The sequence below is a fragment of the Ochotona princeps genome, chromosome 1 (genome assembly GCF_030435755.1).
Source record: "Ochotona princeps isolate mOchPri1 chromosome 1, mOchPri1.hap1, whole genome shotgun sequence".
NCBI lineage: Eukaryota > Metazoa > Chordata > Mammalia > Lagomorpha > Ochotonidae > Ochotona > Ochotona princeps.
Window position 1 is genome coordinate 168,357,216 of NC_080832.1, and position 13,567 is coordinate 168,370,782.

A 13,567-nucleotide genomic window follows, 5' to 3' on the forward strand; every position below is an offset into this window, starting at 1 on the left:
AACTAAGATGTGAGGGTTAGGGGCTAAGCGGCCACCGGTAACACCAGCATCCCATATGTGTGCCAGTTCAAGTCCTAGCAGCTTCACTTCTGATCCAGCCCTCTGATAGTGTGCTTAGGAAAGCAGAAGATGGCCCCAGTCCTTGGGTCACTGCCTCCCACATGGGAGTTTCACATGGCGTGCCAGGCTCCTGGCTTCAGCTTGGACCACAGCTGGCTGTGGGAACCATTTGGGGTGTAAACCAGCAGACGGATGCACTCTGTTCTCTGCCTTGTCTTCTAACTTTATAAATCTATTTTTTCTTTAAAAAAAAATTAAGATTGAAAACATTATATCCCATGTCATTTCTAGTAATTCCTCTCTACTAAATTACATATCATCTAAATTAAGTTGAGAACAGTTTTGAGACTCTTTGGAAAGTGCTAGAACTCTGAGGCACCAGGTCAGGTCAGGGCAGGACCACCAATGTCTCTGCTTTATTGACTGGGTTCTTTAAAGATGCTAGAAAAGCTTTTCCTTCCCCAGAGAAGAACTGCTCTTCTGTTAGATGCTTCCGGTCTTTGCTTATACTTTTTGACAACTACCATTCCTTTTTATGTATGTTTCCCTGTTGGGAAAACCAAGAAACATTTAGCAAGGCTGCTGAAGCTCACCCACAGTTACCAGATATTCTAAATTTCATCTGTGGTGACACAGTGCATCTCAAACACCCAGGGCAAGGGTGGGAGGCCTTCAGAGCTCTCCTGTCCACTCCTAGGCCAGAGGCTTCTTTCTGATGCAACAGTTAGGCAAACCTCTCCTTTTGAACTGAGTTCTACTTTGGGTGGGAGTTTCCTGGCCACGGGCTGCTTGACGGCTTATGAATAATTCATATTACGGCTAGTAGAGAACTGTAGCTTAGGAAAAGCAGCAGGGCTCTGAGCAAGAAAAACGCTCCACTGTGCACACATTGGGAAGGCCAGGGGGAAGAGTACGACAGCTCCTGCCTTGTCTTGAGTCTTCAGCGGACTGGGGAAGGGACTGGCTGCCATTCCGTCACAAAGGGCATCTGCTGAGCATGGAGCCACTCTGTGACAGCTCCCACTGCCAGGAGCTGCTTCGCCACACAGCCTCTCCCCACGTGGAGACGCTCCACTCATCACACCAGCGACAGCTTCCAAACACAGAAATCAGTGGTAGCCACAGATCAGCCGTCCAAGCCTGTATCAGCCCGACCTCCATCGGCCTATCCGCAGACTGTAGGGCTCTCAAGGAAAAACCTAATTCTGGGTCCTCTCCAGCATATGGCTTGCAGCAGATCTCAGCCTCTACAAATAATGGTGTCAGCTCCTACCCAGGGCAGGGCACCTTCACAATCAGGGGCCCTTGCTACAATGCATTCCTCCAATAATTGAGCCTAGTGGTCCTGCTATTTATTCACTCCTTTCCTTTTGATTCCCATGGCCGGAAATCCATTCGGGTTTACCTTCTCCTTTTTTGCTCGCTCCCCTCTCTTTTCACTCAACAATGTGGAGCAGGGTTCCCGTCTGGATCTGGCTGCAGGAAAAGGAGCCTGTGCCTCATTAGGGATTGCTGTTGGACTTGAAATAACACCAGGAACAGGGCAGGAGGAGGGGATGGTGAGGGAGGTACAATGTTACAGCCCTCACCTTTTTTTTTTTTAATTCCCCCAAGAGCCACCACTTGGGGACATGGCTTGTTTAGAAGATAATTATTTGATTTTGTAATTACTTTCGTGGGTTGCAAAATAATTACTGTGGAGGCAAACCTCCCAGCGCCAAAATAGCAGGGCTGATTGTTCTAAAGTTCACGTCGAAACAATAACAGTCAAGATGGTTAGTGCTTAGGTGGGGATGAGAAAAACCAGTACCCTTTGTGCAATGTGCCAGCCTAAAGCCCGCAAAAGGTCAGGATGGGAGTGCAGAGGTCAAAGACAATGCCGCACATTGAATGTGGATGAATTCTTTCATTTTAGGTCAATTTTCATTTTATACCTGTCCCTCCGAGTACACGAAGGATACATCAAACAGACTCTTCAAACAACCAAAGCTGCAATCCAGGTGACTGATACAGATATCAAGTAGATATTAGATAACAGGACTATTTACAATTCCAAGATGAGATACGATGCTAAGAAAGCTCTTGCTAATTCTAAGATCTTTAATGGTGCCAGGGGTCCACAAAAATTTCTCTGTAAAAGGTCAAAGAGTATATGTCTCAGCTCTTGCAGGTCTCTGCTACGACAACTCAGCTCTGCTGTTGCAGCCCATGAGCTGCCACAGATAGCAGGAAACAACCCCGCTGGCATTCCAACAGAGCTGCAGGCGTGAATACGGACCCAGGAATTTGACAAAGTACGTGGAAATGTGCGTTGTGGAAAAAGCAGGCATAGATGCCAACACTTTTCCACCAAAACAAATATTCTTTGGCTCCATTTTTTCACCCAGAAGTACACCCAGAAGTATACTGTGTCATGACATCGTCTTCTCCTTTTGATTGCTTTCTCTTTAACCATTCCAAATTGTAAGAACATGTTCCCCCTCCGAACAGGGAGGACTCATAGCCAATCATCCCCCAGTCCCTGATTTGGACCAGTTTTCAGCACCTGGGTAGAAGACAAGCCAACTCATCTTACAGAACTAAACAACTCCGGGCAGAGGTGCCTCCAAGAGGGGGCAGAGGGTAGCCATGGTCCTCAGGTCTCATAGTTCTTGCCACACACTTACTGCGTCACATAACTTCTACTTTCATTGTATCATGGATTGACAGATGGCTTGGAAGTTCATTTTCGCCCAACTTTTTCCTAAACAATTTTTTTCTTTTACATTTAATCGTAAGCAATTGAACTTCACTGCCTAAAAACGCTAGACCCTTCTTGGAAGTTCAGTGACGTACAACTCTTAGAGGCAGCTGGACTTGGAGCCAGGGGTCTGACCCAGCTGCAGTATCAGCAGGTGACAGGAGGACACAGGAGCCTCTCTGAGTCTCTGAGCCCTCTTCTTCAAGACAGTCACAACGGTCATTTGGGCCTTAGGAGCTCATCCTAGTGCTTGCAAGGAAATGAGAGACGTGAAGTATACGACGAAGGCGTATTCATGTAAAGTGTCTAGATGTTCTAAATTTACTGGATGTCATAAATGAACTCAATTAACTGTTTCCTTGACCATCAACTGAGAACACTCTCACATGATCACTTAGTCTTCTAGAGTGGCTGTTGTCCTGAGCACAGACAGTAGTTGGCAGGGAGGAAGAGAAATTGGCTTTCTGTATGCTTGTTGTGTGCAAGAAAGTAAAATCATATGTCCCCTTACAGTCTGGTGGTAGCTCTTCAACCGATGAGTCGCAGCATGACTATGGTATCCACAATCCGTATTCCTAGGTACATACCCTAGACAAATGCATGTCCACATGCAAGCTTGCACATGGAAGTGTTCATAGTGGCACATTCCCGACAGTCCAAATAGAAACAAGTGATCAGTAGCTGGATAAAACGTGCAACGTCCACACAATGGAACATGACTCAACCACAGAAAGAAATGTGGTCCTGACACATGCTGCAGAATTAACAGACCTTGGAAACACGCTAAGTTAAACAAGCCAGAGGCAAGCACTATGAGTTGCACGACTCCATTTATATGATAGCACAGAATGGGGAAATCAATGGAAACAGACCTACTTGTGATTGCTTGGAACCGAAGTGGAGGGTAGAGAGAAAATAAAGGGACTGAAGAGACAGGGTGGGCCAACAGGGCTTCTTTTGAAATGGAAATGTCCTTAAATGGATTCTGTGATGGATGTGCAATTCTTGAAAGATTTTATTTGCTACTGAGAAGGCAGATTTACAGAGAGAAGGAGACACACAAAGAGAAACATCTTCCATCCACTGATCCACTCCCCAAGTGGCTGCAATGGCTGCAGGTGAGCTGATCTGAAGCCAGGAGTCTAGGGCTTCTCCGGGGTCTCCCACACGGGTGCAGGATCCCAAGGCTTTGGGCCATCCTCTACTGCTTTTCCAGGCCACAAGCAGGGAGCTGGGTGGGAAATGGGGCAGCCGGGACACAAACTGGCACCCATATGGGACCCTGCTGGTTGCAAGGTAAGGATTTAGCCACTAGGCTACCTTGCCAGGCCCAGATGTGCAATTCTGTGAATACATACACACTAAAAGCTACTGGGCTACACACTATAAATCAAAGAGCCTTTCGGTGTATGCTCTGATTCAGAGGTGTTTTGACCCCCAATGGGTTCCCATGCTGGAAACTTGGTCTTCAGTGTGCTGCTGTTAGGAAATGGTATAGAATATTTTAAGAAGTGGGACTCAGGGCCAGGTCACTAAATTACTGGGACTCTGTCCTCGGAGGAGGTTAAGGAAGCTCCTGTGATCCTGGCTAGTTCTTGACATACACTACTGGAATAAGGGTGAGCCTGACCCTGCCCACTGGGATCCTGCCTCATCATGGGATCTCCTCCCTTCGCACACCCTCCCTGCATCGTGAATCCTTCTGCCATGGGGTCGCCACCACAGCCCAGCTGATGCTGGCACCACGTCCTTGAACAGCAGAACTGGGAGCCAAGTAAGTTTCATTTCTTTGGAAAGTACCAGTCTCAGGCATTTGGGGAATTGGAAATGAACTTACCAAATATGCAAATTCTCTCTCAATAATTCTGCTAAAAGATGTCCTAGCCAATCTCCTGTCTCCCCAGGCAACATATCCCAATTGCTCGGCGTGGCAGTCCTGGTCTTTCCAATTCGGCCTTCACCATCTCCCCAGATGCCATTCTCCACCCTAGTCATATCAAACCACTCTAATAAATGGGTACACATTTATCAACTAGACCATTAATTAACAAATCAGCACATATAATTCAGGTAGTATACACATTCTGTTAAGTGCCTAATATCCATGCCCTTTGCAGGCACTGGAGCTGTAGTGACGAGTAGTGAATTAAAGGCCCTGACCATTGAGAGTCCATGCTTGAAGACCCCACAGGGTCATCTTTCTCTGCTGTTGTCATTAGTCATCGCTGCCAGGCCAGTCTTTTACAGTTAGTCACCTAACACAAGGTAGCTCTAGCACCACGTCCTCCCAGGTGACCCAGCCGTCCTCTCCCAAAGGGAGGAAACAGGCTCCCTTACCAAGTACCCAGGGCATCCTGAGCCAACCTCTGTCATAACAATGTCCCGCTCTGGGCTGGGTGCTTCTTGGACAGATGGGCCCACTTTTTCTCTACCTGGACAACAAGTTCCTGACCATAGAGATGGAATAACTCTAATAACCACCATCACGTCATTTCTCTCATGTGGTCTACTGCTAACGTTTTAGCTGATCTTCTCCCTGGGCTTGCAATCTGAACGATGTATTTCTTCTTTTCCAACGCAACAACTGGACTCTGCAATAGTTCCCAGTCTTCTCACTTACTACACTGCAACATGTACCTTCTAGGACTTTCTTTTCTCTCTTACAGCCTCTTTCCTTGTCCTTAGCTAGCTGGCATTCAACAGGCTCCCACTGAGGTCCTTGCACCTGACCCAGGCATCTCAAAAATTCTTGTGATCTATTCTACAGAAATGGATATTTGGTACCAGCAAATACATACCGACCCCTTCCACAAAAGTTTGGTGTTCTGGTATATATTTTAACAAAATTTTCAATTTGATCTTGTGTCCTTTAAACAGATGAATCTAATTTAAGCCATATTTTCACAAATATTTCTAGCCTTTCTTTTCCTAAACTAAGTGTGTAGAAATGTCTGTTGAGTGTCAAAAAGATATCAGAGTAGAAGCAGGACGTTATTAATGCAATTCTCTGAGTACAATGTTATGCGAGAAAGATGATGAGCTGTTTGAGAACTGAAAGTCTACTCACTGCAATCTGAATCTGCAACAGAATCTCAATGTTTCAACATTTACTGCTCAAAGGCATGGGACACCTTCTCTCAAACTACGAGGAACAGTGGAAGCCCAGGGCTGTCTAGGTCGCACTGACCACACCATTGTAAACACCCACTCTAGTCTGCTCCATGCTAGTACAGGAGAGAATTTGGGGATCGAATCTAAGGGCTTCGTTCTTCTGCTTTTTAGTGGACAATTTTTCATACTCTTTTCAAAAGCAAGGTAACTCAACCATGCCACCTCTGCTTGAAAATCCCTGTGCCATAAGTGGTGCCCAGTGGATGAAAGTGCAACTCCTTGCCCTTGAACTTCCCCTTGATCAAGGCGGAAACTGCCAAGGTCTGTTTCCGACAGAAACCCATTCTTTCTCTCTCATTCACTTTTAGAACTCACATGCACATACTTTAATCTCCCCTTATTATTTCCACTGTATTATTGAATTTAAAAAGCAACTTCTTTTCTTGAAAAGCATTTGGTTCTTAGCCCCAAATGCCAGGGCTGAAAGAGGCTGAAGTCAAGAGCCCAACTTGGCCTCCCACACTGGTAACACGGACTCAAGCACTGAGGCCATCTTATGCTGCTCTCAGATGCTCCAGCAGGGAGCAGGATAAGCAGCAGAACGCCTGGGGCTTGAACTGGTAATCCTTTGGGTTGCCAGCACCACAGATGGTGGCTTAACTTGCTGTGCCACAAAGCTGGCCTCTGTATGTGAGTTCTTTTACCTACAGTGTACTGGTCAGGATTGTTTAAACTTTCAAGCAAAAAAAAAAAATCATTTGATGACATAGACAAGGCTAAAGAGGTTTTGCCTCATTCTCTCTTGACTTATTAGTGATATATGTTTTAACTGTGAAATATGGAGCAGTGGGTGCTTTCAGCTTGGACCAAATCCAAGGGATTTAATGACAGAAGAGACAAAGCAGTGCAGTCTAGTAGGAGGGAAACCCAGAGCGAAATTGGACTTGACCGTAACCACACAGACATAGTAATCACAGCTTATATTTTTCTCAGGCACTTTCCCCTGCCAGGCACCATGCTAAGTGCTTTGAACCAATTATCTCATTTAATCTTCACAACTTCAGGCAGTAAATAATATGGCAATATCCTGAGGCCAGCCAGCCAGCAAACGGAGCAGCCTTCATCCGAAAGCAGAGGAGGTGGTTCCAGGACCAAGCTGGTGACCACAAGGGAAAGTTACTGCTCCACTCAAGGCCAAGTTCTATTAGAAGCCCTGACACCAAATGGTGGTTTGACCTTGGAGGATCATCTGCCTCATATCAATACCCCCTCAGTACTCACTTGTAACACAAGGGCCACAACCCAAAGAAACTCACAGGCTCTCTCTCCCCAAAGGACATCTTGCTGAGTGAACCCTACAAATCAGCATAAGTATTATAACAAAGTGTCATCCCCAAAACACAGGCTGGAATCCAGAGGAAAGCATGTATTTAGGGGTTCCTAAATACAACCTGGAAGTGCATCTAGACCGTGGATGGATTAGCGAAAGTATGTGTGAATGCGAGTTGAAATTGCATTCAGGGAAATGAAGAAAACCTTAAAATACTGGTCCATCACATCTGTAAGGCACCAAGCAACAGTTACACTCAATACGCCTTGTTGCCAGATCTCCCATTTTATTACTGTTTAAATGTCACTATGAAAAAGACGGAGACTTCAAAATAGCCGTAAAAACTGTTGAAATTGCATCTTTCTATTAATGGTGCTATAGTTCCTAAAATAATTCCTCACTATTAGCAGGCTCAAAGAGAATTCAAATGAGAACGGAAAATGTGTAGGGAATCACATACAGAAATACCCTGGGTCCTCTGATACATTTCTCCCTTAAACTTGATGTTTGAACCATTTTTTTAAATTCATCTTTCCTTCCAGGGGAGACATGGAGACGGAGAGAAATGAACAGCGAGAGATCTTCCACCTGCTCGCTCAGTCCTCAATGCCCAGGCCCAGGTCAAAGACAGGCATCAGGCACTCAAGCTGGGTCTTGCCCGTGAATCTAAGAACCAGCACTGAAACCATCCTCTGCTCGTTCCCAGGGTGCGCATTTTCAGGAGGTTGGCATGGAAAGCGGAGCAACGGCTTGAAATCTACACCGGAAGCCACGCCCACAAACATGGGCTGCAGCTGTCCCAGGCAGAGATCCAGCCCCTATACTAAACACTTGCTCCTGCTTACAAATTAAATTGCATTGGCCTGTTGACTTCCAATCCAAGTTCTGTGATGATTTAGCCTGGTTTCTTCTAGTTTTACATGTCTCTAACTTATAATCTATTTAGCTGTAAGCTTATTTCCAATCAATCCTGCTCATCAGAAGCTGAGAGCCAGGAGCCTCTCAGGTCTCTCGGGTGCATGAAGGGGCCCGAGGACTTGGGCCATCCTCTGCTGCTTTCCCAGGCCATAAACAGGGAAGTGAAGCAGAAACGGAGCAGCCAGAACCCAAGCCGTTGCCCCTACATGATGCTGGTGCCACAGCGCGGAGGATAAGCTTGCTGTGCCACCGCACAGGTTCCACCAAAATAACCTTAACTGCATTTTCCACTGGAATTTCAAAAAAATATTTATCTGTTTATCTATTTAGTTGACAGGCAGTTACAGAAAGAAAGGAAGGCAAAGATCTCCTTCTGATGGTTCACTGCATAAGGCCACAATGGCTGAGATTAGGCCAGCCCAAGCCAGGAGCCTAAACACCCAGTCCTACCCGGGTGGGAGGAACCCAGGAACTTGGGCCACATTCCATTGACTCCCCAGATGCAATGGCCGGAAGTTTGATTAGAATCACAGAGTGGGCCCGGCACGATAGCATAATGGTTAAGGTCCTCGCCTCGAACGTGCCAGGATCCCATATAGGCGCCGGTTCTAATCCCGACAGCTCCACTTCCCATCCAGCTCCCTGCTTGTGGCTTGGGAAAGCAGTTGAGGACGGCCCAAGGCCTTGGGACCCTGCACCCGCCCGGGAGACCCGGAAAGAAGTTCCTGGCTCCTGGCTTCAGATCGGCGCGGCACCGGCCGTTGCGGCCACTTGGAGGATCATCGGAGGATCTTTCTCTCTGTCTCTCCTCCTCTCTGTACATCTGCCTTTCCAATAAAATAAATAAATCTTTAAAAAAAAAAAAAAAAGGAATCACAGAGCAGCCAGGACTCAAATCTATACCTGACATGCCGGCATCTCCATTATAACTTAACTTGCTATCCCATACAACTGGTTCCTTCTACAAACCTTCAGAAATAGCCTCCTTATACATCACACACACACACAGTAACATGAACACACATCAGAATTCCTGATTCTCAACAGTCAGTGTGGGTGACAGGGACAGATGCCATTAAAAATTTTTTACAAGTCAGTTTGGTGACACCTTTGGTCAAGGACTTGACTTTCATTCTGCTCTGTGGCCTTCAGCACCGAAATGTTATGTAAACTTGTTTCCCCCTCTGAAAATGGCTTGGGTAATAAACCAAAGTAGTAAAGGCAGAAGGAAGCAAACTACTGTGGCCACTAATGAATGGCTAATTGTATTCTAGAAATCTTTCCAGGACACAGTATTTAACAGAAGGCCACAGTGAGTGTTGGGGTACACTGGGTTACGCTATTTAACTGCTGGTTGCAATCGGCCACTCTGCACTTTCAATCTAGCTTTCTACTAATGCCCCTTGTAGGCCATGCATGTTGGCCACAATTTTATACATGCTGTGGTTCCTGCCACCCATACTGGAGACCTGCAGTTCCTAAGCTTGTGGCTTTAGCTCGGCTATTCCCAGATGTGACCTTGGAAAGCAGTCGAGGACAGTCCAAGCCCTTGGGAGCCCACACCCAAATGGGAGAGACCTAGAAGCTGCTCCTGGCTCCTGGCTTCAGATGGGCTCAGCTCTGGCCATTGCAGCTATTTGAGGAGTGAATCAGCACACAGAGGATCTTCCTCTCTGTATATCTGACTTTCCAATCAAAAAAAAATAATATAAATCTTAAAAAATTTTAATTATCAGAAACTATGACTTTTCAAAATCAAGTTAAAAGATAATCACTAAAATGTAATTTCATCTTGTAAATACTTTTAGTTAGATGCTCTTTTATGGAGAATTGCTAAATATACTCTAAAGCCACCTTCTGACATAAGACAAGGAGGAAACTCAACAGCCAATATGCACGCAACATTTCCAGGGAGGGCTTTCCCTGCCACTGTGTTTTGCCATGACTGTCACTGCCTGGCTTCCTCGGTGCAGGCCAAGGAGCCAAACACACTTAGATTGCACTAGGAGCTGCACTAGGGAGCGGGCACAGGCTTGGCAGTGGAGATGCCACGCAGGAGGCCCACATGCTATTTCGGAGCACCTGCGCTCTAGTTCTGCTCAGATTCCAACTTCCTGGCAGACAGCACGTGGTGCCTTTTAAAGACCTGGGTCTCACAGTGAGTTCCTGGCCTCTGGCTCTGACCCGGCCCAGCCCTGGCTGCTGCAGATATTTGGGGAGTAAATCAGCAGATGTGAGAGTTTACTCTATCTTACTGCATCTCAAATAATTTTAAAAATATTATCTTCACTGAATCTTATCAACCTGCTTACACCTACAGACCATACATTTCCTTTATACTAACCAGCACTTCCGGTACACAGAAAAATATGACTCCGATTGCAGATAGCTTCTAAATATTCATCCAACAAAGCCTCCACCCACAGTAAATGATTATGAGAGGCTCATTCTTGGGAAAAGTGAAGTTTACTTGAATTCCCTTTCCTTTTACAGTAGGTACTGTTTGTGTTTCAACAACAAAAGCAGAGCTATACACTGCTGGTATCATATTTCAGGCAGCTTGGCAGGGAGTGCTGTGCAGAACCCAGCCACAAGGAAGTATTCCAAGTCTCCCCTGTACAAGAGGTTTTCAACAGCTTCGTCAAGAATGCAAATTGTGTGAGAATTAAGGCTTATTTTTATTCAGAAGGCAGAGTTACAAAGGGGAGAAACAGCAATCTTCCATCTGCTGGTGCACTCCCCAAATGACAACAGCCGGAGCTGAGCCTTTCCGAAGCCAGGAGCCAGGAGCCTCCTCTGGGTCTTCCACATGCGTGCAGTGGCCCATGGATTTGAGTCAACTTCCACTGTTTTCCTAGGCCGCGAGCTGGGAGCTGGATCAGAGGTGGAGCAGCAGAGTCCAGATCCAGCACTCACATGGAATGCCTCAGGGCTCGCTGTTTCAGGCTGAAGATTAGCCTACTAGGCCACGGTGACAGCACAGCTTTTAAAGAACCCTTGTATAAGAATCCTTTGAGAGGAAATACTATTTGATAAACTACCAGCATCCTTCCATAAAGAGGTCCTTAGAACAGCCCAAAGGATCAGAAGCTGTACAGACGACGTAGTTTCACAAAGAAACATGTGGAGCTGGTATTCATGGCTCAGTGTGTTAAGCCGCCACCTGTGACAATCTCAGGCGATCCACTTCCAATTCAGCTCTCTGCTAATGCGCCAGAGGAAAGAACAGAAGATGGTCCACGCGCTTGGGCCCCTGCCACCCACGTGGAAGGCCAGGATGGAGTTCCAGGTTCCTGACCTTGCCCTGGCCCAGGCCCAGCAGCTGCAGTCACTTCTCTCCCCTCTGCAACTCTGCCATTCAAACGAATTAATTTTTCTTAAAGAAAAAACATACGCTGTAGGTAAAAACACCTGGCTGCCTCCAGTGAAGCAGACACCATGGACTGACCATGGACGGGGTTACTTACACACACACACACACACACACACACACCCCTTGCACAGCAGTTTCCTCATCACAGAAGCATTTAAACTGGCAAGGTTGTGGAAGCAGCCTTTGGGGAGGTAACTGTGCCAACAGATAGGCTCTCGTTCATGTTCTGTGGGAACGGCCTGGTTTGGGATTGTCACGAGTTCATGGCATTGGTTTGGGATCAGGATCATTAGGATGCTCAGCTTCTAAGACTCAAAACCAGGTCACTACGTGTGTGCTCCTCAGTCACCGCTCTTCTCCGCCCAGGGGGCCTGGCAGCTTCCTCCAGCAGCCTGCCTCCGCCCCAGCTCTCCCCTTGGACCGCCCCTGCTACAGCCGCTCCAGCAGTTTAATCCAAGAAAACCATCATGACGCCAGCAGGTCTTCTCATTTTGAAAAGACATTAACCCAGCCACGGCCACTTCGTTCCTCTGCACTTCTGCTGCCCAGAAAGAGGGAGCCTCAGCAAGATCTGTTCTTCCAAAGTGGACAAGCAAAACTGCCTGGTTGGTAGGAAAATATACCTGCCCAAGCAGGTGTGCGCCTTCAGCCTAGCTTCAGGAGGGCCTGGAACTAAATGCATTCCCGGTGATTTCTGCTGCCTAAAACTTTCCCAGGGACCCCAGGGAGTCGGCTGGGGGCTCGGGACCCTGCACCACCACCTGGGCGCACCCACATCTTCCCAAAAGCTTCTGCCCGCCCCGTGCCAGCTGTCCCTCGGCGGCATCCGCGGCCTCCGGGCACCCCTCCGCAGCACAGCGGATTAGGCTGGGGGCGGGGTGGGGGGAGATGCTTCGGCAAGCCTAGAAGGGGTTGCAGCACGACCCCTCCCCCAGCTCTGACCAACAGGACACCATTCCAAAGGGAATGGCGGCGGACCAGAAATCCGAGCCATATTTTCCTCTAAACAGACCATTTCCGACCAACTCCACAAGTCTCTCCGGCCCGCCCAGAGGCCTCCCCAGAAGTGCAGCTGACGAACGAAGCCCACACCTGGATCGCACGCAGCCCAGCGAAACCCCGTAACCACCACGGCACCGGGATGGGGCACAGCTAGGGAGCGCACGAGAAGGAGTCTGCAGGTGTAACAGCTTCTTAAAGCTCATCCTCCTAAAACTCCACCTTCTACAAGGCGTCGCCAGCAGCAGCAGAGTTGCTTCTTTAACTCTTTCGAATCCCCCACCCCCCGGCGCTTTGCTGCAAGCCAGGGCTGGCTTTGGGCGGACCAACGAAAGCGTCACGTTCGGTTCTCTGGCCGTAATGACCAACCTGGGGACCGGCAGAGCTACCTCCCCAACGGGGCCCCGGCACTCACCGTCCCGGGCGGCCTCCCCCCGACTGCAGTTGCTGCAAATATGTTTGATCTCCTTGCCTAGTTGACAGTGGATCACAAAAGACACGTTGTTGTTGTTGTAGTTGGGGGCGGGTTCCTTCGGGGGCTTCATCCTCAGCCAGTCAAAAGCTCTCTTCGGGGGTTTCTCGGCACTCACGCCGGGCACCGCGCCCTCTCTGCAGCGCCGGGAGCGGAGCGCAAACCTCCCGGGCTTGGCGGCGCACGTGCGCTCCGCCATCCGGAGCCTCGCGGCGCCCGGGGCCTGGCGCCGCTCGGGCCCCAGCGCACAGCCACCCCGCGCCCCTGCGCCGCGCCCGCATGCCCCCGCCCTGCCCCCGCCGCTCCACGGGAACGCCTCGGCGGCGGGGCGGGTCGGGGAAGGCGCCCGAGGGTCTTGACCTTGCCGACCTGAAGGCGCGCGCCGCTCGGAATCCCTGAGGCCCAGGGCGGGTGGGCGGAAGGCGCCGTTCTGTCCTACCTGAGCTGCTGCACTCCTACCTCCCCGTCTCGGGGTCTCACGTGCGCATCCTCCTCCGGCAGCCCCACCCTCCGCCGGCAGCGGCACCAGCAGGATAGAGCCTGCGGGGTGTGCGGCGAGCTACC

General features: G+C 48.7%; 1 protein-coding gene across 5 annotated transcripts in view; it reads right to left on the minus strand.

The window, feature by feature from the left end:
• PHACTR1 (phosphatase and actin regulator 1) overlaps window positions 1-13,567 on the minus strand; it is a 307,729-nt gene that overhangs the window by 241,739 nt on the left and 52,423 nt on the right. For 3 of the 5 annotated variants that reach the window (XM_058668674.1, XM_058668681.1, XM_058668667.1), the window contains exon 1: window positions 12,947-13,371. The exons of 1 other annotated variant lie outside the window; for it this stretch is intronic. In XM_058668674.1, coding sequence (XP_058524657.1) covers window positions 12,947-13,202 — 256 coding nt within the window. In that variant the 5' untranslated portion in view covers window positions 13,203-13,371. Of the gene's footprint in view, window positions 1-12,946; window positions 13,372-13,442; window positions 13,500-13,567 lie in introns of those variants that run through there. One more of the 5 variants, XM_058668694.1, reaches the window with a different exon arrangement.